The 22,549-nt window shown below is 52.9% G+C and overlaps 11 protein-coding genes across 11 annotated transcripts in view; 6 read left to right on the plus strand and 5 right to left on the minus strand.

The window, feature by feature from the left end:
- Positions 1-50: 50 nt before the first annotated feature.
- Positions 51-894, minus strand: WHR41_00654 (uncharacterized protein). Its single transcript, XM_069369260.1, has 3 exons — positions 678-894; positions 473-623; positions 51-407 (listed from the first exon to the last, which is right to left on the minus strand). Exons 1-3 carry the CDS (start codon positions 713-715, stop codon positions 330-332), a joined length of 267 nt encoding a protein of 88 aa, XP_069233621.1. The 5' UTR covers positions 716-894; the 3' UTR covers positions 51-329.
- Positions 895-1,017: 123 nt separating this feature from the next.
- Positions 1,018-2,473, plus strand: WHR41_00655 (uncharacterized protein; the record flags this gene model as incomplete). The annotated part of the gene is made up of 2 exons (XM_069369261.1): positions 1,018-2,413; positions 2,467-2,473. Exons 1-2 carry the CDS (start codon positions 1,095-1,097, stop codon positions 2,471-2,473), a joined length of 1,326 nt encoding a protein of 441 aa, XP_069233620.1. The 5' UTR covers positions 1,018-1,094.
- A 230-nt stretch (positions 2,474-2,703) lies between these two features.
- Positions 2,704-4,831, plus strand: WHR41_00656 (uncharacterized protein; the record flags this gene model as incomplete). The annotated part of the gene is made up of 2 exons (XM_069369262.1): positions 2,704-3,279; positions 3,332-4,831. 2 exons carry the CDS (start codon positions 2,704-2,706, stop codon positions 4,604-4,606), a joined length of 1,851 nt encoding a protein of 616 aa, XP_069233619.1. The 3' UTR covers positions 4,607-4,831.
- A 579-nt stretch (positions 4,832-5,410) lies between these two features.
- WHR41_00657 (uncharacterized protein) lies at positions 5,411-6,814 on the plus strand (the record flags this gene model as incomplete). The annotated part of the gene is made up of 1 exon (XM_069369263.1): positions 5,411-6,814. One exon carries the CDS (start codon positions 5,411-5,413, stop codon positions 6,812-6,814), a length of 1,404 nt encoding a protein of 467 aa, XP_069233618.1.
- A 107-nt stretch (positions 6,815-6,921) lies between these two features.
- On the minus strand, positions 6,922-7,991 carry WHR41_00658 (uncharacterized protein). Its single transcript, XM_069369264.1, has 3 exons — positions 7,778-7,991; positions 7,652-7,725; positions 6,922-7,588 (listed from the first exon to the last, which is right to left on the minus strand). The coding sequence occupies exons 1-3, from the start codon at positions 7,832-7,834 to the stop codon at positions 6,979-6,981; spliced, it is 741 nt and encodes a 246-aa protein (XP_069233465.1). The 5' UTR covers positions 7,835-7,991; the 3' UTR covers positions 6,922-6,978.
- Positions 7,992-11,094: 3,103 nt separating this feature from the next.
- WHR41_00659 (uncharacterized protein) lies at positions 11,095-13,301 on the plus strand (the record flags this gene model as incomplete). Its single annotated transcript, XM_069369265.1, has 2 exons — positions 11,095-11,373; positions 11,430-13,301. 2 exons carry the CDS (start codon positions 11,095-11,097, stop codon positions 13,299-13,301), a joined length of 2,151 nt encoding a protein of 716 aa, XP_069233464.1.
- A 244-nt stretch (positions 13,302-13,545) lies between these two features.
- Positions 13,546-15,797, plus strand: WHR41_00660 (uncharacterized protein). The gene is made up of 7 exons (XM_069369266.1): positions 13,546-13,664; positions 13,721-14,129; positions 14,454-14,480; positions 14,529-15,219; positions 15,270-15,379; positions 15,430-15,529; positions 15,586-15,797. Exons 1-7 carry the CDS (start codon positions 13,624-13,626, stop codon positions 15,729-15,731), a joined length of 1,524 nt encoding a protein of 507 aa, XP_069233711.1. The 5' UTR covers positions 13,546-13,623; the 3' UTR covers positions 15,732-15,797.
- Positions 15,798-15,986: 189 nt separating this feature from the next.
- Positions 15,987-17,531, minus strand: WHR41_00661 (uncharacterized protein; the record flags this gene model as incomplete). The annotated part of the gene is made up of 1 exon (XM_069369267.1): positions 15,987-17,531. One exon carries the CDS (start codon positions 17,529-17,531, stop codon positions 15,987-15,989), a length of 1,545 nt encoding a protein of 514 aa, XP_069233796.1.
- Positions 17,532-17,975: 444 nt separating this feature from the next.
- On the minus strand, positions 17,976-19,892 carry WHR41_00662 (uncharacterized protein). Its single transcript, XM_069369268.1, has 3 exons — positions 19,667-19,892; positions 19,294-19,613; positions 17,976-19,241 (listed from the first exon to the last, which is right to left on the minus strand). The coding sequence occupies exons 1-3, from the start codon at positions 19,822-19,824 to the stop codon at positions 18,046-18,048; spliced, it is 1,674 nt and encodes a 557-aa protein (XP_069233793.1). The 5' UTR covers positions 19,825-19,892; the 3' UTR covers positions 17,976-18,045.
- Positions 19,893-20,682: 790 nt separating this feature from the next.
- WHR41_00663 (uncharacterized protein) lies at positions 20,683-21,704 on the plus strand. Its single transcript, XM_069369269.1, has 2 exons — positions 20,683-21,242; positions 21,309-21,704. Exons 1-2 carry the CDS (start codon positions 20,812-20,814, stop codon positions 21,556-21,558), a joined length of 681 nt encoding a protein of 226 aa, XP_069233794.1. The 5' UTR covers positions 20,683-20,811; the 3' UTR covers positions 21,559-21,704.
- Positions 21,705-21,811: 107 nt separating this feature from the next.
- The window catches only part of WHR41_00664 (uncharacterized protein), a gene marked incomplete at both ends in the record, with an annotated part of 2,553 nt that continues 1,815 nt past the window's right edge, over positions 21,812-22,549 (minus strand). The window contains 2 exons of the mRNA XM_069369270.1: positions 21,812-22,332; positions 22,399-22,549. The exon at positions 22,399-22,549 is cut by the window's right edge and continues 1,815 nt beyond it. Coding sequence (XP_069233791.1) covers positions 21,812-22,332; positions 22,399-22,549 — 672 coding nt within the window. The remainder of the gene's footprint in view (positions 22,333-22,398) is intronic.

The following is a 22,549-nucleotide window of genomic DNA, read 5'->3' on the forward strand; positions in this document are numbered from 1 at the left end:
ACTCCTCTTGCTGGGACCTGCGGGATTTGCCATGATCATATGACCATCCGTACACAGTAATGAAAATGATCAACATTGAATCTGTTCAAGCCTACTGACGTGACGACCCTTTCCTCAAAATGGTCCGCCGAGAAGTGCATGCAGCGTTGCAGAGAACGTATACTGTACATACAGGGACCGCAAACAAATGCCTTAGCATTAAACGCAGGAAAACGCCGTGTCGAACGCCCATAGGTATCATTAACTCCAATCCTCCAAGCATCTCCGCAAGTAAATCCCGTCCGCCACACTATCTCCCGGTTTCTGATGCAATGCGCCCGCCATGTAGTCTACCGCAGCGCAATCTCGCCGCCCGCTCGCTGTCTCTGGTGGAGGAAAGCCTGACTGCCGCAGAAGAGAAGGAAGACCTGATAGTTGTGTCAGCGCATGTGCTCCGCTCGCCCCAATGTTGTACCAAGGACCCGGAACATACACCGTATACCACGACCGCGCCAAACACTGCAGCCGCTACTCCCTTGCCATCTTTCGGGTCCTCAGTCGAACCCATCATGGCGTGGTTGCCGCTGGCGAACATGCTGCCAATAACGCTGAGGATGACAATAGCGAAGACAGAAATGACGATGCTGTTTCCCACCCTGTCAGTATACTTTCTTTCTCCGCCTGTTTCTTGTTCGTACCATGTCCATGCGTTGAAGGCGGATACAACGGGCTTCATGTTTGCTGGTTCTGTCGAGGTGTTGCCTTATCGGCGGGTCGAGGAGGTGATGGGTGGGCGGTCAGGCAGTCGACCGGGTTTTGCTTAGTCGCGTGGAGTATATTGATGCGCCGGTTGTACTGCTGAGGACACAAGAGGTGTAGCGGTGGGTTAGGGTGCCTGTGATGTGAGTGTTCGAAGGATGATGCTCACGCCGTGAGCCTCACCAGCGGCAGCCGGCAGCTTCCCAGGATCGGCGCTCGGACTTGCTTCGGCAGCTGGCAGCCAGCATCCCCCTCCTAAACACATCGCCAGCATATTGAAAGTACCTGAAGACTGCAACCAGCCTCTATTCCACTCCAGATCCGCAAAGACACCCCCGGGTGCGCCTACCTTCGCGATGCTTTCTGGCGTGCTGCTCTTCAACCAGAAGGGCGAGCTCCTCATCATGCGTGCTTTCCGCCAGGACATGCGTCCTCGACTCGCTGATGTCTTTCGGATTCAGGTCATATCGAATGCTCAGATCCGGTCGCCTATTCTCACACTGGGAAGCACGACGTTCTCTCACATCAAGAGCGAGAACATCTACATCGTCGGTGTTAGCAAGGGAAATGTAAACAGCGCGCTTGTCTTCGAGTTTCTCTACAAGCTCGTGAATCTGGGCCGGAGTTACTTTGGACGGTTCGATGAGGAGGCTGTAAAGAGCAACTTCGTCATGATTTACGAACTACTTGATGAGATCCTGGACTTTGGGTATCCGCAGAATACCGAGACGGAGACCTTGAAGATGTACATCACAACGGAGGGAGTGCAGTCGCAGCGACCTACAATCGAGGACAGCAGCAAAATCACCATGCAGGCAACTGGCGCCATGTCATGGAGGAGAGACAACATCAAGTACCGCAAGAACGAGGCCTTCGTCGATGTCATTGAGGACGTCAATCTGCTGGTGTCTGCCAATGGAACCGTGCTTCGCGCCGACGTCAATGGTGCCATCGAAATGCGTGCCTACCTCAGCGGTATGCCCGAATGCAAGTTCGGGCTGAACGACCGCCTCACACTCGGCGAGAATGGTGCAGACACCTCGCTGGGAGGCCCCACAGGTAACATGGGTGGTAACAAGGCTAGTAAGGCCGCTGCTGGCTCTGTTACTTTGGAGGACGTGTCTCTACACCAATGCGTTAAGTTGTCTTCTTTCACCAACGACCGCACAATCTCCTTCATTCCGCCGGATGGATCTTTCCAATTGATGAACTACCGTGCAACGGAGAACGTCAACTTGCCGTTCAAGGTCCAAGCCATCGTCAACGAAGTCGGCAAGACCAAGGTCGAATATTCCATCGCCATCAAAGCGAACTATGGCAGCAAACTGTTTGCCACAAATGTTGTCGTCAAGATTCCGACGCCTCTCAACACCGCCGACATCTCTTCCCGGACATCACAAGGAAAGGCGAAATACGAACCCAGCGAGAATGCTATCGTCTGGAAGATCGCACGCTTCACTGGTCAGTCAGAATTCGTGCTGTCGGCTGAGGCAAGCCTGACCACAATGACGAACGCAAAGGCTTGGAGTAGGCCACCGCTCAGCATGCAATTCTCGTTACTCATGTTCACGAGCAGTGGCCTCTTGGTCAGATATCTAAAGGTATTTGAGAAGAGCAATTACAGCTCAGTGAAATGGGTGAGATACATGACTAGGGCCGGATCGTATGAAGTCAGGTATGTTTCGCAACACCACAGTATTAGATCTTCCACTGCTAACCTCCTCCTAGATTTTAATCATGCTGGGCAATTTGAGATCGAATGCCTGCCATCCTTCACTTAGCGTGAGATTTGCTAGTGTTTCTAGCACGTGTCAGCACATGTGATGTCAAATGCTCTACGTTGTACCCCCTGCTGCCTGATACTCGGCCAACCTTTGAAAGCCGCACCTGTCGCATATGCCTACATTTTCTACTCGGATACTTTGACGCACACCCACTTCCCTTCTGTCAACGAAAAAGGCAAAAATGGCGAGGGCAAGAAAACGAATTCTAAGCACCAGCAGCTCCGACAACGTGAGCATGGGCTCTGCAAGCTCCGAAAACTCATCTCCTCAAAGCTCCTTTGTGTCTCAACCGGCGACGAGTTCTTCAAATGCCATCAATATGGATGCCGCGCAGCAACCGAAGGATTCAAGACCGTTGGAGTCTCGTTCTGAGGCAGATGGTGGCATAGAAGCAATTACGCAAGAACTCAGATCAGAGCCATACGTCACAAACGACGAAAGCGATCGCAGGCACGAACTTGCGCAGGCAACATCTTCTTCGAGAAACGCGACCGGGCACGCAGCGGAAAACACAATTGTGCACGAGGATCACGAGCATGATTCGGAGCAGCCTCCTGGGCCATCACACAATGATCGATTTTTGAAGAAAGGAGCGGTAACGCTGAATGACACGCAAAGCAATCGACAGTGGAGTAGTGACATTGGCAAAGATGGTGTTTCCCTGGATCCCGAAGAGCTGAAGCCGGAACCTCGATCTCGAATTGCAGCGTCGTGGGTCAAAGATGCTGTACTTGCCTGCAAGAAAACCAGTAGCAAGGTATTGATCACCAAAGCGATGACCACAGAAATCAGACTAACATGCATCCTAGCAGAGTCCATCGAGACGAAGCGATCTGATCATTGTTCTTGACACTGATGACCTTTCCAAAAGCTGCCTTCTCGACGTCAAAGATCTCTCAAGGATTTCAGCACCATTGGAGCGTCTTTGCTCGGATGCTACATCTGCCTCACAAGGATGCGTGTGCGATGTCGGTCTGCAGTGTTGTCTCCTCTTCCGATCTGATCCAAGCCCTGAGTTCGTGCCACAACCGCTCGACGGCACCTTGAAGCCGAGATGCCAGCCTAAATCAGAAGAGGGCTCAAGTGAGCATGCCGTGCAAGTGAAAGATGGACACAAACCGGCCGCTGTCGCTTCGCTGTGTGGGCCTGGTAAGAATGAGTCGCGCGTAGATTGGATTAAGGCCATGCACAGCTTTCTCCAGATCATTGCAAACAATGGCGCTCCTGGTTTGCTAAGAATGGGCCCTGAAGCAGCGATGCCACAAATCGAGGGCATTATTACGATTGCCGAGAAATACGAGGCCATCGACGCGGTTCTTATCGACTTCGAACGCCTCTTCTTCAAATACGTGGGTCACCGCAAGTTCTGGGAGGCTATTGCGAATGATCCCATACGCTACATTAAGGTCGGAATTGCCTTGAAAATATCTATAGTCTACGAAGAGGCTTTCGAACACCTTGTCGGCAGCGCTGCGAACTTCAGATACGGACAGCCGTACGATGACTTGCCCGATGTTGTCCAAGCCGCAATCGAGCGCCGGTCTCGAGAGCTGTATCACCTGAGGACAAACGTCAACGAAGAATTACTTCTGATCACCGTGACCGTGGAACCGAAGGAATCCTGTGCAAAGCCGTATATCGCAAGCCAGAATAGAAGCCCGGTCTCTTGGGTTGTCGTCAATATCTTCAGGGACTGGATCGGCGAGCACCTCGGTCATCTACGCGAGGAGACCTGCGACAAGCCATCCCTGTCTGAATTGTGCAAGCACGAACACGACTGTCATACCGTCGCAGGCTTTTACCGTACCGTTGCAGCTGGTGGAGATGCATATCTGCGGCTTGACGACGTCAACAACGACTGGAACCACAACTTCTTCGCGCTGGAAGACGGCGACGAAGAGGTCGTCAAGGATTCATTGGCGCGGTTGAAGCAGAGGGCTCAGGAATTGGTCGCGCCTCTCATCGATTCTTCTCTGCAATTGCGTGCGGAAGATGTTCGTGTTCTCAACTACCTGACCTGTGTCAAGGTCCAGCCGGAGGACATCCCGTGGAGCACAGAAGACGTGGACATGGACTTGTATTAGGCGCGCGCCGCTCATCATTCAGGATTGAATCTAAGCAATCGAAAGCTACAACAATGGCTGGTAACTCGGACATTACTGCAGCTAGGCAAGCATTTTGAACGTGGCCATCCTGCCCGGATGCAGTCACACTGCCTGTGGTAGTAGCGCAAATATAAAACGTTGCCGGTGAACAGTTCTCAATCAAGCATTAGCAGACCGCATATTGTAAATATAAATGGCGTCCACTAATATTGCTGTGCCGACAAATTTTATTAGCATCACTAGGTGTGCCAGTTATGCGCCGGCAATGGCGAGCCGATCACTTGATATACGCTACTGCACCGCTGTAATAATTATGAGGACCCAGCACGCGGGGCTTCGGGGAGTAAGTGAGTGGATCACTCTGCGGAGGGCCGAACCGTTGTGCGATGCTCATGATGATGATTGGAGTAATCGGCAGCAGAGACCGCAGTATGCTGTGCAACGGCAGATTGTGAGTTGTGGGCAATATCGCAGTGGGATCGATAAAGTAGCGATGTACCCAGCACCAGCATGCCGCTAAGTGATCTGCTGTGCTTGTGCGTGGGATGTCTCACGCGTGCCCGTGTGCGTCGCGTCTGCAGTGCCTCTTTGCGGCAACGCCAACGTCAACGGCGGGTAGGCACCACCACCAACATGGCGCCGTTCGCAAGTCGCCAGCCATAGTTGTCCCCACGTAGGACCCATCCGAGCCATCGCCCGCAGGCCGCCAACAACTCCATCTCTCTTGTTCTCCCGGCTGTTGCGCACTCCTCTTTGCACCCATGCGTCTCCCGCGCCAGCATCATGGCCGAGGCTAAATCCGATATCCCTGCCCGTCCACCGCCTGCGAGCACTGGGACCTCATACAGCATACCATCGACCAACCCAGTAAGGCAACGGTTACCTCATCGCCAGTCGAGCAATGGTAGTCTCCGAAGCCCGCCGCCAGAACTGCCGCGCCGCCGTTCTTCCATCCTCTCCTACTCGAGCCTCGAAGATGCGACCAACTCCTTCACCGACGACCTATTGAATCCGTCCTCTACGCGGAAACTGAAGAGCCAAAAGCGGGAAGAGGACAGTAACTGGCACTCCACACCTCTGGTCTTTGCGATCCTCCCTGCGATCGCAGGATTGCTGTTCAATAATGGCTCCGCCTTCGTTACGGACGTGTTGCTGCTTGGATTCGCCGCCATGTTCATGAACTGGTCCATTCGCATACCAAGAGACTGGTACTATGCTGCACAATCAACCTTGCGAGACGTGGAGCCTGAGATGCCTTTTGGCGAGGATCTGGATGCAGAAGATTCTTTGAACGGGTCACTTGACGAGTTGGCTAAAGATGAGAAAAGCGAGGATGTGTCGCCCGAGACAGTCCGGAACAACGCGGTTCGCGAGCATGCATCCGTTGAGTTGCGCAAGCAAGAGCTCTTTGCTTTGTTCGCAACGTTCACATTCCCAGCAGTCGCGGCGTACCTGCTTCACATCATTCGTGCACAGCTGTCTCGCCCATCCACTGGGCTCGTCTCAGACTACAACTTGTGCGTATTCCTACTTGCGGCTGAGTTCTGGCCCTGCCGACAGGTCGCGCGATTGATCTCTGCGCGTACACTGCATTTGCAGCGCAAAGTTGCAGACCTGGGCGACATCAACGAGCCGTCACCGGATAAGGACTCACTTTCTTCCTTAACTGTACGCATTGCGGAGCTGGAGGCTAGAGTCGCAGACCAGAGTCTGCCCGCAATGAATGTATCGATGGCGCAAAAAGCCGACGTCTCCGATCTGGCCACTGAAATCCGTAAGCGCTATGAGCCGCGACTCGAAGGCCTTGAGCGGGCAGTCCGCAGATACGAAAAACGCTCGACGACGCTGGCAATGGTGACGGAGCAGCGGCTGCATAATTTGGAGCTCCGTATGCAAGATGCATTGAGCTTGGCTGCTGCGGCTGCATCTCGATCTCAGGATCGTAACGGTTCTTCGAAGACGTTCAGCTTCCTGGCCAGCCTAGTTACCGTGCCATTCAAACTTTTCGTCTCCATCTGCCTTTGGCCTATCCATGTGTTGGAAGACCTGTACAGCAGGCTCATGGTCTTACTATTTGGTTCAAAGCCTCGACGTGTTGAAAAGCGCAGCACTTCACGACACGCATCAAGAAGCGGCACAGATGACCGCGCCAAGGACAGACATTCTCAGAGAAAAATTGTCAGATAGTATCATATCATATCATACTTAATGGGCAGGCTGGGCGTTGTTGACATTGTGATGTTTGCAGAGATACCCCCAGACTGCAGGTCATGGTAAAGAGAAATTGGAGGGCATCAAGGTTCGAGTACGTTCATTGGACGCAATTACAAGACATCAACGGTACAAATCTATTAATCACTGCCATCTCGCTCTTGCGCAATTGTCGCGCGACCTTTGTGCTCGTCACTCTCCCCACTCATTTCCTTGGCCTTCTTCGCATTGCCCTCCAAGCCAATCAAAAGCTTCGGATCGCCTGGAATCACCATCTCAAAAACTGCATCTTTTCTAATGACCGCATACTCAAAGTAACCACACCTCGCGATCGGCATTACCTTCCCCAAGTCTATCTTGCCCTCGGTCAGGACAGCCTCGTCGATGTGGATTCCCACTACTTTCCCGATTACAACATCAACGGTCCCCATAGGAGGATTTCCTGGTAGACGAAGAGTGGAATAGTACTCGCACTCGAACCGAACCGGGCTACGCTTCACCATCGGCGCATTGACGAGCGAGCCCATCACTTTCTCCAGGCCTGCTCTGTCGAACTCGTCGACCTCGTCAGTGAACCACTCGGCAGTCGCGTTGACCGCTTCGCGCAGTTCCCAAGTGGCGATGTTCCAACAGAAGACGCCGCTGGCTTCGGCGTTGGTGACGGTATTTTTGCGGTTGTTGTGCATGTCTTGGTTGGCGGAGAACATCACGTAGGGTGGATCGAAGGTAAGGTTGTTGAATTGTGAGTAGCTATGTTATTGCCGTCAGCGCTGATGGTATAGTCATCCTATTTGTAACTCATACGGGGCTTACGGTGCTAAGTTATCGACGCCGGTTTGGTTGTTGCGTGTGCTGATCCAGCCGATCGGTCGAGGAACGACGCACGCCTTCGACAGGTCAGATACACGCGAGAGCTCGACATGGGATGCTGAAACGCACCTTGAAAGGGTCACGGGGCAGGCCATGCTCGGTCTTCCCTGGCTCATAGAACACCATGTCTGGGACGGTAACCTGTCAAGGACTCTGGTACTGACGATGCAATACGAAGCTGGAAATACCACCAGTTCAACAAGAAATGAACCGATGTAGAACAAAACTGCAATGGGGGATTCTTGCTAACACATTCGTTTCGTATAAAGAATTCTGTCGTTGTGCTTTACCCGCCCGAGAGACTCAATAACACCCTCGGTGAATGTTGGCCCAAGGTCTCCGCTTTCGGCACTCCATCTCGGCACGGCTGGGGCTCGATCTCAAAGCTTCCAGACTCCCTTCCTTGTTCATATTCCTGTTTTCAACTCGAGAAGCACTTCATTGTCGTATCGTCCTAAAAGACAAGCGCTCACGAGCAATTTCTCCGATGCTCAGACCAGAGCACAGCTTCGCCAAATAACAGTTGCTGAACGCAAACTCCCCAGGCAGTGTTCTTCACCGACTTTCAGTCAAGGTGAATTAGGTCGTGCTGCTCGTAGCATATCAGGTATAGCAACGTCTCGTATTCAAGAGATAATCAAGCGCATTTATCAGCTTCGTAGCTGACAGCCTAGGTCGCTTCGACGGCAACAGTCTCTGGTTTATGGACGCGCTCCATTCCCTTGCTCAGTACGCCACCATTCTTCGTGTTGTCCTGCTTGCTTCTCGCGCCCTTCTTGAGCGTTAAGCCTTCGTTCATGTCTCGCAACCAGGTCGTGAGGCTGTAGTCGGCTTCTTTGATGGCGTTGTACTCTTCGACGGAGCTTGCACTCTCTAGGGCAGTGCGAAATGCGTCCACAGGGGGTGTGTTTCTGCAACCATCACGCCAGCGATGAAATTCACCAATGAGCTCGAGCGCCAGGTCGTCGGTCCGGTTTGGGAAAGCTTTTAGAGAAAACCAGTCCAAGATGCCATCAAGGCCACCTGTGATGCCGCATTCCGCCGCCTTGATATCGAGGAACAGCAGCGCGTCGTCGATCAATTTGACATTCGCACTGATCTTGCGCTCCTCAGGCTTGAGAACGAAGTACCACGGTGATTTTACTTCTGCGGGTCGGGATCTTTGATCAAGATAGCCGTAATGCTGCCTCGGCTGTCGGACAACGTAGACGTTCCCGGGAAAGCACTCAACCTCCCACCAAGTGTTGAACTTGAGCTGCAAATAGCTCAGCTCCCTGATGGTGTTCATTGCGTCGCTCGAAGGCCAACTGCTATCGCCGCTGTTCGTTTGCGATAAGAGGCCCATGCCGAGCCGCCACTTCTGCATTCGCCTCTTGATGCTGGCGCGGCTCAATTTGTACCGCATTCGATCGAACAAGTCCTGGTATTCCAGCTTCAACCCTTGCTTTGCTGCTTGCCTGTACCAGAGCAAAAGCATCCAGCCCGGCACTTTCCATTCAATTTCGTCGGGTAAGAAGGGTAGCTTCTTCATCTTTCTGTGAGTGAAGGGGCTCATAACCGGATGGCCGTTGGCATCAAGCCATTCTGGCGGCGCTTCCAGTTTGCAAAGCCAAGAAGTCTGCCCCTGGCCATCTCTGCACACATTGCCGTGCTCGATGAGGCTCATCTCATACGGCAAGTTTTTCTCGCAGATCTCGCCATCTCCGCGGAAGAAGAGAACGTTCTCCGGGTCAGGCTCGTTTTGTGACGGTTCGGATGGTGTCGTGTTTTGAGCTCGCTCATCTTTCGATGATCGCGACTTCGTAGGACCGTGGCTCGATTCATCTTGTTGTTCGTGCTTCCTCAGTGACTGTGATGCTGGCCATGACCCGTGAAAGCCGAGAGGTCCAGCTACATCTCGGTCTTGTTCGATATTCTCCTTTTCGCGTTGTAAGCCATCTGAAAAGTCATGCCAGACTGGGAAATGCTCTGCTTCGAGATCAAGAGCGAGAGACGAAAGACCGTTGATGGTATTCGTCCAGTCGATGTCTGCTGACACCCTTTTGATCTTGCTAATGTTGCAGTCTGCACAAGGACAGACATCGGATTGTTCCAGCTTGTGGTCAATATGAATGTGTATCAAAAGGTCGAGGCCGCCAAATCGCGATCCGCAGAGTTTGCAGGTGTATTCTTTGTCATCGAGGTGCTGTGATATTTGAACGAACAATTGTTTGACCTTCTCCACGTTCTGGGAGCTGCTTGGGGTCGTGTCGGGATGGGAAACTCGGGTATCGGTGTTTTTATCCATTGCCTACGATAGCGATGTTCGCGATGAAATGCCGGTCACACGAAACGAGGAGCTTTGAAGTTGTCTGCTATTTCTTGTTCGTTGTCCAAATTTACTGTTGTAGCAATCGAGCGATGCTCAGTATTTTCACAGAAAGATTGAGGAAGAACAAGCGGTGCTTTGGGAAAAAGTTTTGGGTTCCTTGCATGGGTCGTTGTTGTGTTGTGGTTTGCGCGTGAAAGTCGGGCAGTCACAGATACGAGGCAGGCGCGCCTGCCGACCACTTCACCATTCATCATCAGTGAAGTTCCCATTTTATAAAAGAGAAGACATAAGAAGATTGACAGTGAAGGAGTATGGGTAACATCTATTGAGCATGCAACTGCAGCTATAGTCTTGTCAACAAACGTACTCTGGCGACAACATGTGCAGTCGGCTGCAACGGAGGATACACTCGCTTCATCCCAATCATCCGCGCTTTTTACCACGCATATGGCATGAGATAGGTCTTAACTATCGTCATTAAGAGCAGCAACTTTCACGTAGCAATGTAATTTAGCACTTATACCGATTAAAGACTGTGCATTTGCTGACATTCCAACATTCCCCGTGAATGCGATACATTGCGTTTTCCGTCATCGATGAGTAGCAATATGAGAACGTTCAAAGCAAAGATATTGATGTGAGAACAAGTGTGAGGCATTGGGGTCAATTTCGTTCGATGGACGCGGAGAAGGGATTGGACGTCTTCAATTTCTCCTCAAGGACCGAACTCCTTGACAAAAGAAGAATCCTTTCGCGCGGAGCAAGCTGCTTCTTTCGGAAACAGCAGCAACAAGCGCCAGTGACGGGCCCACTCTATGCGAAATGATCCTGTTTGCGGGGCTGTGGGGAACACTTTCATGGAGTCGAACGGACAGTCTTGCCCCCTTGCTGGTTTGCACGCTCTCCCGATCAGGCAAGATACCCTTCATCTCGATTATGGAGAAGTACACGACCTGTGACCGGATATCAGAAAGCCCGATGGCACTGGCGAATGGTTTAAATAATGGTGGTTTCTCCCAACATCATACGCCAGGGCCGGGCTTGAACAACCGTTATTCATCTTTCGATCTCGATCATGGCGACCACTACCTATCTCCAACCATGGACGTTGTCTGATCTTCACAAATCGGCCGCATTGGCTCAGGTGGTGCGAACGACACAGGCTGCCACGGTCGACGATGTCGTCGCCATAGCTGTTCTTGCGGTCCTCAGCGCTGTGTATCTCATGCAGGGTAGGCTGTGGGACCGGCCGGATCCTTACTTGTACAAGATGTACGAGCGACCACAGATCAAAGATTGTACAAAAACCGTGACTGTTGCTACGAGGGATGTTACAGAGAGAATGCGGCAAGTTGTAAGCACTTTCGGATTCGCAGAGCCCCAGTCCACACCAGCTGACCCGGGTCACAGGGAGCAGACATAGTCGTCTTCTGGGGCTCTCAATCTGGGACGGCAGAGAGGTTTGCCATCCGTCTGGCAAAGGAATTCAAGCAGCGGTTTGGCAAAGTGGCACTCGTTGCGGATATGTCAGATTACGAGTCCGACTCTATCGCGAAAATCCCAGACTCTAAAGTCGCTCTCTTCCTTCTGTCAACTTTCGGCGAAGGAGATCCCAGCGACAATGTACATGAGTTCTGGAGCTGGATTGACAAAAAGCGTGGAAAACCTCTCAACCAACTCCATTTCCTGGCTTTTGGGCTTGGTAACAGCAACTACAAGCATTACAACGCTGTCATTGATCACGTTGTTGCCCGGATCAACGACCTTGGCGCCCAGGCTCTGCTACCTACTGGGCGTGCCGATGACGTGAAAGGGGAAACAGAGGAGCATTTCTTGGAGTGGAAAAATCGTGCTCTCGCCACATTGAGAGACAAGCTCGGTCTTGAGGAGCACGACCCGGTCTATGAACCATCTGTCAAGATTACCGAATGCACAGTTGCAGATGCAGCTGTTAAATACGGCGTTCCGCTCGAACAAGCTACTACCCGAGCGGCAGCCAGAATCATCTCGCCTATCCACCCCCTCCAGGTCAAGTCATCGCACGAGCTCTTCAAGGTGACTGGGGATCGAAACTGCCTTCACATGGAGATCGATCTGAGTACCGTCACCGGTCTCAAGTACAAGACTGGAGATCACCTTGCTGTTTGGCCAATAAACCCCGATGCAGAAATCACCAAGCTAGTGCGCAGTCTCGGCCTTTCCAACAAGCTAGACATCATTGCTACGATCACACCCATAGGAAGTGAAGCACAGTTGAAGCTTCCCGAGTCTGCACAACTCTCGTCTCTCTTTGCTCACTATCTCGAGATCACTGCCCCAGTTTCTCGAGATGTTGTTTCTACGCTAGTCGAGTTCGCACCAAATGAGTCGGCGAAAGAGCAACTGTTGGCCTTTAGCAAGGATGCAAAACTGTTTTCGGAATTCACCCATTCAAATTACATCAACCTCGGTCGCCTCTTGGAGTACGTCGACCCTGCAGCTGGTGCTTGGTCTTCGTTGCCTTTGTCATTGGTTGTCGAAGCCATCCCAGCTATGCGTCCAAGATATTACTCCATTTCCTCGTCATCGGTTGTCCAGCCGCGCCAGGCCGCAATCACGGCTGTGGTTTCTGACAGTCCGCTCGAGCATTCAAAGGGTAGCATACCAGGACTTGCTACCAACTACCTGCTCGCGCTAAATGGCTCCATTCAGCAGACGCCCTCGACACACCCAAGATCGATGAGCTATGCACTGAATGGCCCTCAAGTCTCCTTACAAAACGGCAAGATTTACGCTCACATCCGCAAGTCCCATTTCAAGCTTCCGGCAATTGCCTCTCGTCCAGTCATCATGGTAGCCGCAGGGACAGGTATCGCTCCCTTCCGTGCGTTCCTGCAGGAGCGAGCAACTCTTCTCAAAATGGGCCGCGAAGTTGGTCGGACAATTCTCTTCTTTGGTTGCCGCAACCAACACCACGATTTCATCTATGATGAGGAGATTCAAGAGACGGCCAATATCCTCGGGGATGTTTTCAGTCTCGTCACTGCGTTCTCGCGGCCCGATCGAGGCGCGAAGGCGTACGTCCAAGATCGGGTCAGAGAGAACGCGGACGAGCTTTGCGACCTTATGATCAATCATGACACCTATTTCTACATTTGCGGATCTGCAAATATGGCCCGAGAAGTTTCGAATGTGATCGGATCAGGATTGTCGGAGAGGCAAAACTGGAACGGTGAGCAGCTGAAAGCTTTCACAGACCGTCAAAAGAGGTCGAAGCGCTGGCAGCAGGATGTTTGGGGTTGACTTGGCACAAGAAGTGGTATTATTTAGATGCACACGGGGTTATTCATTCAATTGTGATTCATGCAGCCGAAAGCGATAGTAATAAGTCCAATGTAGTCTCGTGACTAGTGATGTGCCACAAAAGAGCGGCTCGCCGGCCGGCCTAGCGAGCCATTTTGAGAAAGCGGATCCCAGGGCATTTGCCGCGGGGTAAACGCTCTCCTTTGGTCCTTATAGATCCTCTCTCCTACCATCATTCGCCTCGCGAGGGCTACGATGTCGCCGCTTGCTGCGGCACGAGCAAGTCTCACCTGGAAGCACGTGATCTTTGATTGAGGCCGCCATGCGCAACGGGAAAGGTTGCCAATCATGTCGCAGGAGACAGTGGGTCCCAGGTCGTCTCTATCATCGTTTTTTGGTCGGTACTGATGAAGCCGTAGCATAAAATGTGTCACGGACCCTGGCTCATCTATCTGCTTGCGGTGCAAGGAAAGTAGACGAGTGTGCGTATTCGACCCTCAGTTTCGCTTTAAGGAGGTTCGCCACGTCGACACCGCGTCTCAAGGCTCGCGATCTCGGACGCATCTCATTTATGAGGATGATCAGCGCTGGGTTCCGACCCGCGAGGCTGTCGGTTTCATTCTGGAAGATGGTGCCGGCGCCGAGTATGGTACCGCCGACTTCATCGAGCAAGATGAGCGGCCTCGCGCCTCTGCCGAGATGCCGCGGTATACAGAGGCTGCATCTCCTCTCCGTACCCGAGCGCCATCTATTCCTGCAACCCTATCATTGGAAGATAATGCAGAGACTGTCGTCGTCGAAGAAGACAATTTGGCACCGGAATCGGGGGTACCATCTGGGCCACCAGCACGCTCACCTGCCGATGCGTCCTGGCAACAACAATCGGACCGGCATAGCGAAGTTGGGAGCCGTCGAAGTGATGCAGTACGACCGCGTACGAGATCATCTGTTGCTGAAGACTACACTTCCCCTGCATCCTTGTCAGAGCTGTCTCGCCGACATGAAGGCGGCCGACGACTGATATGGGGAACAGGCGAGGATGGTTTTTTGGTTGGCGAGAGCACGCATCCAAGCCCGGATGTTGTTCTTTCGGGTGATTTCGCTACCACGGCGGCAGCCAATCTATCACATCGCGAAGCTCTCTTAATGCAGCATTTCATACAGAAACTAGCGCCGTGGGTACGTAAGTAGATCACGTTGTAGAGAGTTCCCAGGCTGACCATCTAGATTGATTGCTGCGACCGTTATTGCCACTTTGCCCAAGAGGTTCCGAAGCGAGCACTCCGCGTCCCTATGGTTTTGTACGCTATACTTGCACTGTCATCACGGCACCAATCCCTCATGTCTGCTTATGATGAGCTAGAGGCCTCTTACTACCATGGGCATTGCTTAGAGATGGTCATCAAGACACTGTCTCGGCCAGAGTCATCCTACGACGACAACCTCTTCGCAACGATCATTTGCTTGCGGCTTTATGAGGAGCTCGACGAAGAAGTAGACGACTTCCTCCACCTCCAAGGCATTGGGCGCTTACTTAGTGCCATGCCAGCTTTCGCTCATTCGGGCGGCCTAGCTGAAGCTGCTTCGTGGCAAGCCTTGCGTCAGGACATATACGTGGCACTGAACAACAAGATACCGCCGAGTTTCGACTTAGACAACTACGGCCGGTCTCGTGTGTTCGACTTCCGCGATGACGGCGCGTGTGCAAACGTGATCATTCTGCTGTTCGCAAGAATCCTTCAGTTGATCTTTTCGCCGAGCGCTATCGCCAACTTTGGGGCGTGGGATGAGATTGAGCGCAGTCTCGCGGCATGGGATGTGCAGCGTGCGCTCATCTTCCAGCCGCTGTTCGCCAAAGATGCGGATCCCAATCAAGATCAGCCTTTCCCGGTGATCCGGCTAATCAATCCTGCGCAAGGTGAAGATGTCTCCTTCAGACTGCCAACACACATATTGATGTTTTCACAGTCGTCGCATTGCAGTACTTCGAAGCATGTCTCGTTCTTGTGCGCCAACACAAACCTCCTGATAAGACTTTGACTGGATTCGAAGCGGTCAAGGAAAGGAGGAATACAGAGGTAAGAAACTTCGTCCAATCCCTGACGGTGAGCGCTGACACTGTGATCAGCGTGAGCTCATTGCCGCCCTACTCGCTGTCGTTGGGCTTGCGGAATCGAATCCCTCGGTTGAAAATGCGAACTTCACAGCCCACCATTTACTAAAGAGCAGTGAGTTTCGTTCATGTACCATTAAGTCATGGTGGTCTAAAGCTGAAATGAAATAGGCGGCTACCACATCAGTAATCAGGTTCAACGAGAGCGCAGTATCAGCATTCTCCGCCACTTTCAAGAGGTCATGGGGTATCGGACGCATTCGACGATAACTCTGCTTCGTAGCCAATGGCAGGATCTCGACGGTTCCGTGGAATAGCTCTGAACAATCAAATCAACTCAATAGTTCATTAAAATGGATGGCATCAAACAGCCGATGGATCAATCCCTCTGTCCAAATGCTCCGTAATTTGATCAGCAAGAATTGAAAAGACAATCGTAAATAAGATTATACTTGTGATCATTGCTGTCAAAAGACTCGTCTAGCCCGAACTCCAGCTCACTGTACGCCGTCCCAAAGACGACCCTGTTATCAAAAGCTATTGGATCTCAACCATCAGACCCACTGGAGGCCCTAAAGCTTCTCACTCAACCTCTCCCTCCGCCTTATCATGACCGGCAGCTCCGTCAAGTGCAGGTTCTGCCACTCATACCGCCCAGGCTCGAAACCAGGCCGGGCAAACTCAAAGTCGTATCTGTGTAGCATGCTCGCCAACAACACAGTCTGCTCGAGGTATGCAATGTTGCGGCCGATGCAGCCACGTGCACCAGCAGAGAACGCGATGAAGTACGGACCGAGCTCCTTGCCTTCCTCCCCGAGCCAGCGCTCCGGGTCAAAACGCTCGGGCTCCGGGAAGACGACCGGGTCGCGGTGGGCGATGAACGCGCTAACAGCGACGGTCGTGTCGCCTGCGATGAAGTCGCCAGCCACAACGCTGCCTTCAGGCGGAGTCGTGCGCGTGAGACCGTGCGAAATAGGCGGGAAAAGGCGTAAAGACTCGTCGAGGCAGGCGCGGAGGTAAGGCAGATGCTTGACGGTCTCGTAGGGCGCGACAGCCTCGTCCTCGTCGAGCGCCTCGTCGACCTCCGCACGAACCTTGGCCATGCACTCCGGGTGCTTGATCAGCTGATACATTGCGTTAGCCATGGAGATGGCGGTCGTGGTGCTTCCGGCGTTCATCATGATGGTGATCTCGGCGACGATCTCGCCCCACTCGAGGTTGTGCTCGGCACCGCTGCGGTCGTGCATCAGCGCTTCGAAGAAGTCGTCCAGCTTCTCGCCGGCTTGGTAGCGCTTCCAGCGCTCTGCGGCAAGGTAGCGCGGAATGCCGTCCCAGCCTTCGTTGAGCTTCCAGAGCTTGTTGAAGTAAGGGTCTATTTTGCTGATCTTGGTGAGGCGCTGGAACCAGTCGTATGAGTAGGAGAGGACCGAGGTCGCCTTTGAGTTGGCGTACAGGCAGTCACGGAAGTCGACTTCGTGGAGCGAGCCGTCCGGACGCATGGAGGTTGTTTTGGCGCTGCCATTGTCGAGGAAGTTCATGCGGTGCGTGAGGCCGATGTCGGCAATGGCATCGATGGTGAAGAAGTTCGTCCACGGTCGATAGTCGATGGCAATCTCATGCTCTTTGGTGGAGCATCGCTTGTCAAATTGGGCGATCAAGCGTTCGATCTTGTCGGCAACCTTGAACTCCCAGTCCTCAAGGTTCTTAATAGCGTACGCAGATGACAGCACCTTTCGTTTCCGTGCATGCTCGGGCTTGTCTACCACATCGGCGAGATGGTAGTGAGTGCCGGCCTGTACAACGTAGCTACCGTCCTTCGTGCACTTCGAAGCATGTCCGTAAACGTCCTTGATTGCGCGCATGTCGCTGACGGAGATGGAGTTTGGTCCAGTGCGGATGATCGGGACTCCTCGCGAGTGCAATTCGTAGAGTCTATGTGAGCGGAAGTTCTTGTGTGAAAGGAGCATGTAGGGGATGTTGGTGATTCCTGCGAAGGGCGCGAAGTTCGGATAGCGTCGAAGACCTTTGGGGTCTTTGAAGTAATCGAAGCTCCATTTGCCCAGTGTGATGACGATCCCAAATACAATGGCAAACGCTCCAAACAGAAACCCATACATGATTGCAGAAGCGGATGCGAGAAGGTTGTTGAGGAACGTAAGAAACGAGAGATTAGCAGCCTACCTCTGCTTTATTCTCTCTCAGCCAACAAGGTCCACTTGCCAGTGCCTTCAAACGCACACGCACTCTTGCCTACTACTTTTGATCGTCAAAGAGGTTGTTAAGGCCGCGGTCAGATTGTTTCCAGATCGAGCACCGTGATCGTCCACTTCGTCGTGGGGAAGGCGGGCGTGGCGGGGGAGGGCGTTCAAAGAAAGTGTGGGGATGCTGGCGGGCCAAATTTCCTCTATTGAACGCGAGCAGCAAGCAGTTCCAAGAAGCCCGAGACATGGACTCTAGGTACTCTGAGGTGGCTGATGGTAATTCTGCCCAGCCGGCATAGGACCGCTCCTCTTGATAGGAAGAAGGGCTCGGGTATCACATTATGCAGATTTTGGGTCTCGTCTTGGGAAGAAGCAACGTCTTTGGTTGTTTAACGGGGTATCGTGACGACGTATGTCCGAATAGAACTCCTTAGTCCTCGCTATGCTCCACTCTCACTCCATCTTCGGTAGCTAGAGCCTTTTTCCAAGCGCTCTCAAAGCCACTGTCTGCTGAGTCCTGGGGTTTCTCTTCGGGCACGGCTACGTCTTTAGGCCCCGATGGTGCAGCTTCTGCGACGACCTTCTCCAAAACTGGGGCAGGAGTCTCATCTTCGATAAATGTTTCCTGCTTCGACTCGCGGGATTGGGCTGCCGGTGCAGCTCTGGCCGAGTCATCACCTTCCGCGAGCTCGTACTCCAGGTTGCTCGAATAGATGACCGCGGCAAACGCTTCGAGGTCATGGACTTGATCCATGGCGGCCATATACTCGTTCCGCCCAGACTCTTCCGGCGCGATACCCGCCAAATTCTCGAGCTCGCTGGTGCTCACCATGGCGTGGGCCTGTCGGCAAAAGACAGGTAGGATGTGGGCGATCTTACATTTGTTGACCTCCTCCACCTCCGCCACCCGAGGAGCATCAGCAGTAGGAATGCCACCAGTCTTGAATGCCTCCATGCCGACACGGTGGTCGATCAGGTTGGAGAAGCCGGCGTCAAGCAAGCGCGTCAAGACAAAAGAAAATGTTGGGGAATCGATGAGGTCAGAAGTCTCATCTAGCAACCTCCGCAGGGCTTGGGTGATCTCCCCATCAGCAGACATCGGATCCTGCGCTTCAAGGTCCTCTGGAGAAGGAGACTCGTCGCTGTCGGAGATTCCGGCCTGTCTGATCACAAATTGCTCATCTTCTTGCGGCGGCAGCAGATATGAGAGCCATCTCATCTGGCGACGCTCTTCGTCGGTCGAACCCTCGATGCTCTTTCTTACTTGCATGATCAATTCGGCCAGTCGGTCCATAGTGATATCCTCTCTGATGTTGACCGCGCCGAAAACGTCTTTGACAGTTGAAGTAACACGTTCCATGATTTGCTTGCTCCCACGGTGCAGAAGCCACCAGCTGAATGTGAGGTATTTGCGGTTTGTCTCGAAGTCATTTCCATAGAAATTATCGAAGTTATCGTCGTCTCTATTCTCGAGAGAAATCGTGGATGACTGCGTGTTCGCTTGAGGGTTGGCCAGGCTGACGACAGAAGAAAGGTAGGTGCGTCGTCCAAGCAGGTTGAGCTGAATGCGTGTAAGGATATTAAGAAGGGATATGGTGTAAAGTAGGGTCAGTGCTCGTGTGACAGCTTGAGGGCGTGTTAGCAAACGCAGTGTACCCTAACATTGTTCGGGCCTTACAGTTGATCTTCATGTCCTGCCAAAGCTGTGCCTTGCTGCGCTTTGGTTTGAGGCCGCCATCGCTGCTCGCCATCTGGCTGGCATGAACGAAGCTGCCGCTGCTGGCATCATCGGTCACACTGGGTGGTACGGATGGATATTCTGACGATGCCGCCTCCGATTGTCCTAATCTCTTCAATCTCTCTTGTCTCTCCTGTTGCAGCTGCTCGGTAATCTGTTCGACCGGGAGGGCGCTAATGATCTCGTCGCGGACGGTAGGAAGCAATGCTAGGACGGTGTAGGTGCAATCTTCCTGGTTCTGTTCAAATCGGCGCCGCAGACTGGGCCAGTATTAGCCCCAGGCCGTATGAGCTTGTGTTCAATGTGAGCATACTTCTCCTTCGATATGCGCTCCTCGCTCATGCGCTGTCGCGCCTCTGAAATCTTTCCTAGCACATACTGTCCAGCGAGGTAGCCCGCGCCGATAACGCCGGCACCAATGGCGAGGTTTGTGCGGTTGCGTCGAAACCAGCGACGCGTAGCGGCAATCATTGCAGCATCGAGGGTCGGAGGTGCGTCTTCAGTAGGATTCGCGTGGTGTTAAAGGAGGTCAATGGTGGCTTGAGGGCTCATGTATCAGATGCTATGGAAGGGCTCTGGATGACGCGGGCGTGTGGCCGGGGCACCGAGGCCGAGGCAAGTCAGTCGGCGGTCGCGTTTGCCGATCTCTCGGGCTGGGAGCGCTTCCACCGCAGCGAGCGCAGCACCATTGCTGACATCTCCTCCTCGTTGCCGCAACTCTAAAGCGAGAGGCTAGGCAGCTCGAAAGACGCTCTACCTCGGCGCGATCATGCCAGCCGTTCAAGCATGTGCATCTTGAAGGAGGTATGGCCTTGCAATAGCTTTTGCGTAGTCAGCTGGGCTGGAGAAAGACGGCGTTACAAACACGCCAGCCTTACCTGCTTCTCACGTAACGAAATCAACAACAACAACGCGTTTCGGCCGGACTCGCAGACATCAATTATATGCTACTGCTACGGAGAGCAGAACGATTAAAGCACGACACCTGCAGAACGAGCAATTCATACTCAAATGTAAGGCAGGTCTGCGCTTTCCGTGTGCCCTTCTACATGCAAGAAGTCGCCGGCAAAGCGTGACTATCGCCACATCAACAAATGGGGCCTTAGCCGAGCTGTGGAGTGCTGTTCCTGCGATGGATGATCCTACTCTATCTACTGTCTGCCTCTAGGACTGCTTGCGGGCCAGCCGACACGTCGTCGTCCCTCGTCGGCAACCCCAAATTGGTAACCAAGACCGCTCCCGCACGTGACCTGACCACATTAGGTCGTGCCGCTCGTGGTATATGACCAACCTATTCAAACTTAATGGCTCTCATTCGCTGTCATGTGAATCTGTGATCGTCTTGGGAAGCAGTCTGTGCCCTTGACGTATCGGCGAAGTCCTCAGTCGGGCATTTAATATGAACCTATTGACGTGGGCGGCGGAGTAGCAATGACATATTAAGGGTGTCTCCCATGGATGGCTCATGTGGATTCAGATCACTTTCACACTTCAGTCTGCCTCCAGCAAATCGTTTCGCAAGCTATTCCATATTTTCAGACAGAAACGACTTCGCCTGTGAGCCTTGCGTCCGAGCAATTCAACATGATCGGTTCACCTCTTGAAGCACATCCCTTGAGGAGCTCTTCATGCAGATCATCAGTCTCACAAAACGACGATATCGATGGCCCTCCCCCATACGTAGCTCAGCAAGCACCGCCGCCATATCTTCCTCGGACTCCTAGTACCAGAACACCGCAGCCCCGTACGAAATCGATACCCTTCAGCACTGGAGTCAGTATCGAATGGGACCATACGGCACCTCCATCATCAGAAGACATCATCATCGTCACAGTCCGTGTCAACAAGCTAGGCCGCAGGCTCTCATTCGACGATCCTTTGCCAGAGCGGTAAGTCCTCTCACGTACGAGACATCCCTCACTGTGCCCTTGACCTTTGAGCTGAACCACATCCAGTCCAGCGCAACGAGGCTTCTTTCGCCGCCTTAGTTCAAGGATAATGTGCGACGACCGATGTGACAATTTGAGGGTTGTAAGGATGCCTCGCGGCGAGTACGAGCGCCATCACAAGCGCGATAAGGATGGAAACTATGCTGGCACCGAGCCACGTCAGGACTGGGACGATGCCATGATTGCCTCCGCGTATGGACGATACCAGCATACCACGTTGGGCGGGCTGTACCAAAACGCCGCGATGCGGTACTGATAGGCGGAAGTCGTGCTCGCCAACTCCTATCTTTCCCTGGGTAACATTTTTGAGCGGCCATCATTTTGTCGGAGGAGGTGGTGAGTCACGCCGATCCGTAGTCATCATAACGACACGAAATTGTGTTTAACGGCGTTTCCAAAACACTTGACTTTTCCATTATTATCGTTTATCTTTCACTGACTCACAGTCTTTTCCATCACCCAAATTATTTAATCTGCTGGAATTTCCTCTCTTCGACAAAAGCTTCAACCTATCCCCAAAGCCTCAACCTGACGGTCGAGCACTCCTTGTGCGGGCGGTCCGTAGACTGCCTGTCCCAGTACTTGAGCTCATACTTGCGAGCAGATCCGCTATTTCCAGGATCGCAGATCATCCAGGAGCCGAACCGGGGGTGATCCCAGACGATCTCGTCGCCTCTCTGGACCATGCCGCTGGTGCCGACGTTGGAAGAGAAGATGCACTCGCCCCAGGAGCCACGCGGGTGGCCGTCGTTCATGTTTAGGCCGTACAGGTTGCACTTGTCGTCGTCATCGTCATCCTTCTGGTCATCCTTCTTGTCATCCTTCTTGCCATCCTTCTTGTCGTCGTCTTTCTTGTCGCTGTCTTTCTTGTCATCCTTCTTGCCATCCTTCTTGTCATCCTTCTTGTCATCCTTCTTATCGTAGTCCTCGTCATAGTTCCAGGCCATGAGAGAGCGTGTATTCGGGTGGACGAACATGGAAGCCGCCTCGTCCGCCGAGCTAATGAGACTCGTTAGGGAGTCAAAGCGATCTGTGGATCAGGATTAGCCGGTCAGAAGGTGAACGAAAAGATGTCTCGTTAGTCGTAGCAACTTACTGTTTGGCGGATCCTTCAAGTACATGCCGTGGTAGCGGTGGTCGCCGTGGGTGACTTCGACGCGCAGCTTCTTGGCCTTCTGGCTGCTAATCGATTTACACAGGTCTTTGTCACCTGGACGGGGCGGGTCCTCCGGGCGCTTCGTGGGCTC

Source organism: Cladosporium halotolerans (assembly GCF_011745625.1).
Source record: "Cladosporium halotolerans strain TM138-S3 chromosome Unknown Sca2, whole genome shotgun sequence".
Taxonomy (NCBI): domain Eukaryota; kingdom Fungi; phylum Ascomycota; class Dothideomycetes; order Cladosporiales; family Cladosporiaceae; genus Cladosporium; species Cladosporium halotolerans.

What these genes read in the sequence shown, in the direction of transcription:
- WHR41_00658 (XM_069369264.1), bottom strand. Translation starts at nt 7,834, where the DNA reads ATGGTGTTCTATGAGCCAGGGAAGACCGAGCATGGCCTGCCCCGTGAC. An exon ending in TGCCCCGTGACCCTTTCAAG is followed by an intron (nt 7,726 to 7,777) that starts GTGCGTTTCAGC and finishes GACCTGTCGAAG; the next exon opens with GCGTGCGTCGTTCCTCGACC. An exon ending in GGCGTCGATAACTTAGCACC is followed by an intron (nt 7,589 to 7,651) that starts GTAAGCCCCGTA and finishes GCAATAACATAG; the next exon opens with CTACTCACAATTCAACAACC.
- WHR41_00654 (XM_069369260.1), bottom strand. Translation starts at nt 715, where the DNA reads ATGAAGCCCGTTGTATCCGCCTTCAACGCATGGACATG. An exon ending in GCCTTCAACGCATGGACATG is followed by an intron (nt 624 to 677) that starts GTACGAACAAGA and finishes GGTGGGAAACAG; the next exon opens with CATCGTCATTTCTGTCTTCG. An exon ending in GCGCGGTCGTGGTATACGGT is followed by an intron (nt 408 to 472) that starts GTATGTTCCGGG and finishes CACAACTATCAG; the next exon opens with GTCTTCCTTCTCTTCTGCGG.
- WHR41_00663 (XM_069369269.1), top strand. Translation starts at nt 20,812, where the DNA reads ATGGCTCATGTGGATTCAGATCACTTTCACACTTCAGTCTGCCTCCAG. An exon ending in GACGATCCTTTGCCAGAGCG is followed by an intron (nt 21,243 to 21,308) that starts GTAAGTCCTCTC and finishes AACCACATCCAG; the next exon opens with TCCAGCGCAACGAGGCTTCT.
- WHR41_00660 (XM_069369266.1), top strand. Translation starts at nt 13,624, where the DNA reads ATGCGCAACGGGAAAGGTTGCCAATCATGTCGCAGGAGACA. An exon ending in TACAGAAACTAGCGCCGTGG is followed by an intron (nt 14,481 to 14,528) that starts GTACGTAAGTAG and finishes CTGACCATCTAG; the next exon opens with ATTGATTGCTGCGACCGTTA. An exon ending in CCACCATTTACTAAAGAGCA is followed by an intron (nt 15,530 to 15,585) that starts GTGAGTTTCGTT and finishes GAAATGAAATAG; the next exon opens with GCGGCTACCACATCAGTAAT.
- WHR41_00662 (XM_069369268.1), bottom strand. Translation starts at nt 19,824, where the DNA reads ATGATTGCCGCTACGCGTCGCTGGTTTCGACGCAACCGCACAAACCTC. An exon ending in GAGCGCATATCGAAGGAGAA is followed by an intron (nt 19,614 to 19,666) that starts GTATGCTCACAT and finishes ATACTGGCCCAG; the next exon opens with TCTGCGGCGCCGATTTGAAC. An exon ending in GCAGGACATGAAGATCAACT is followed by an intron (nt 19,242 to 19,293) that starts GTAAGGCCCGAA and finishes CACGCCCTCAAG; the next exon opens with CTGTCACACGAGCACTGACC.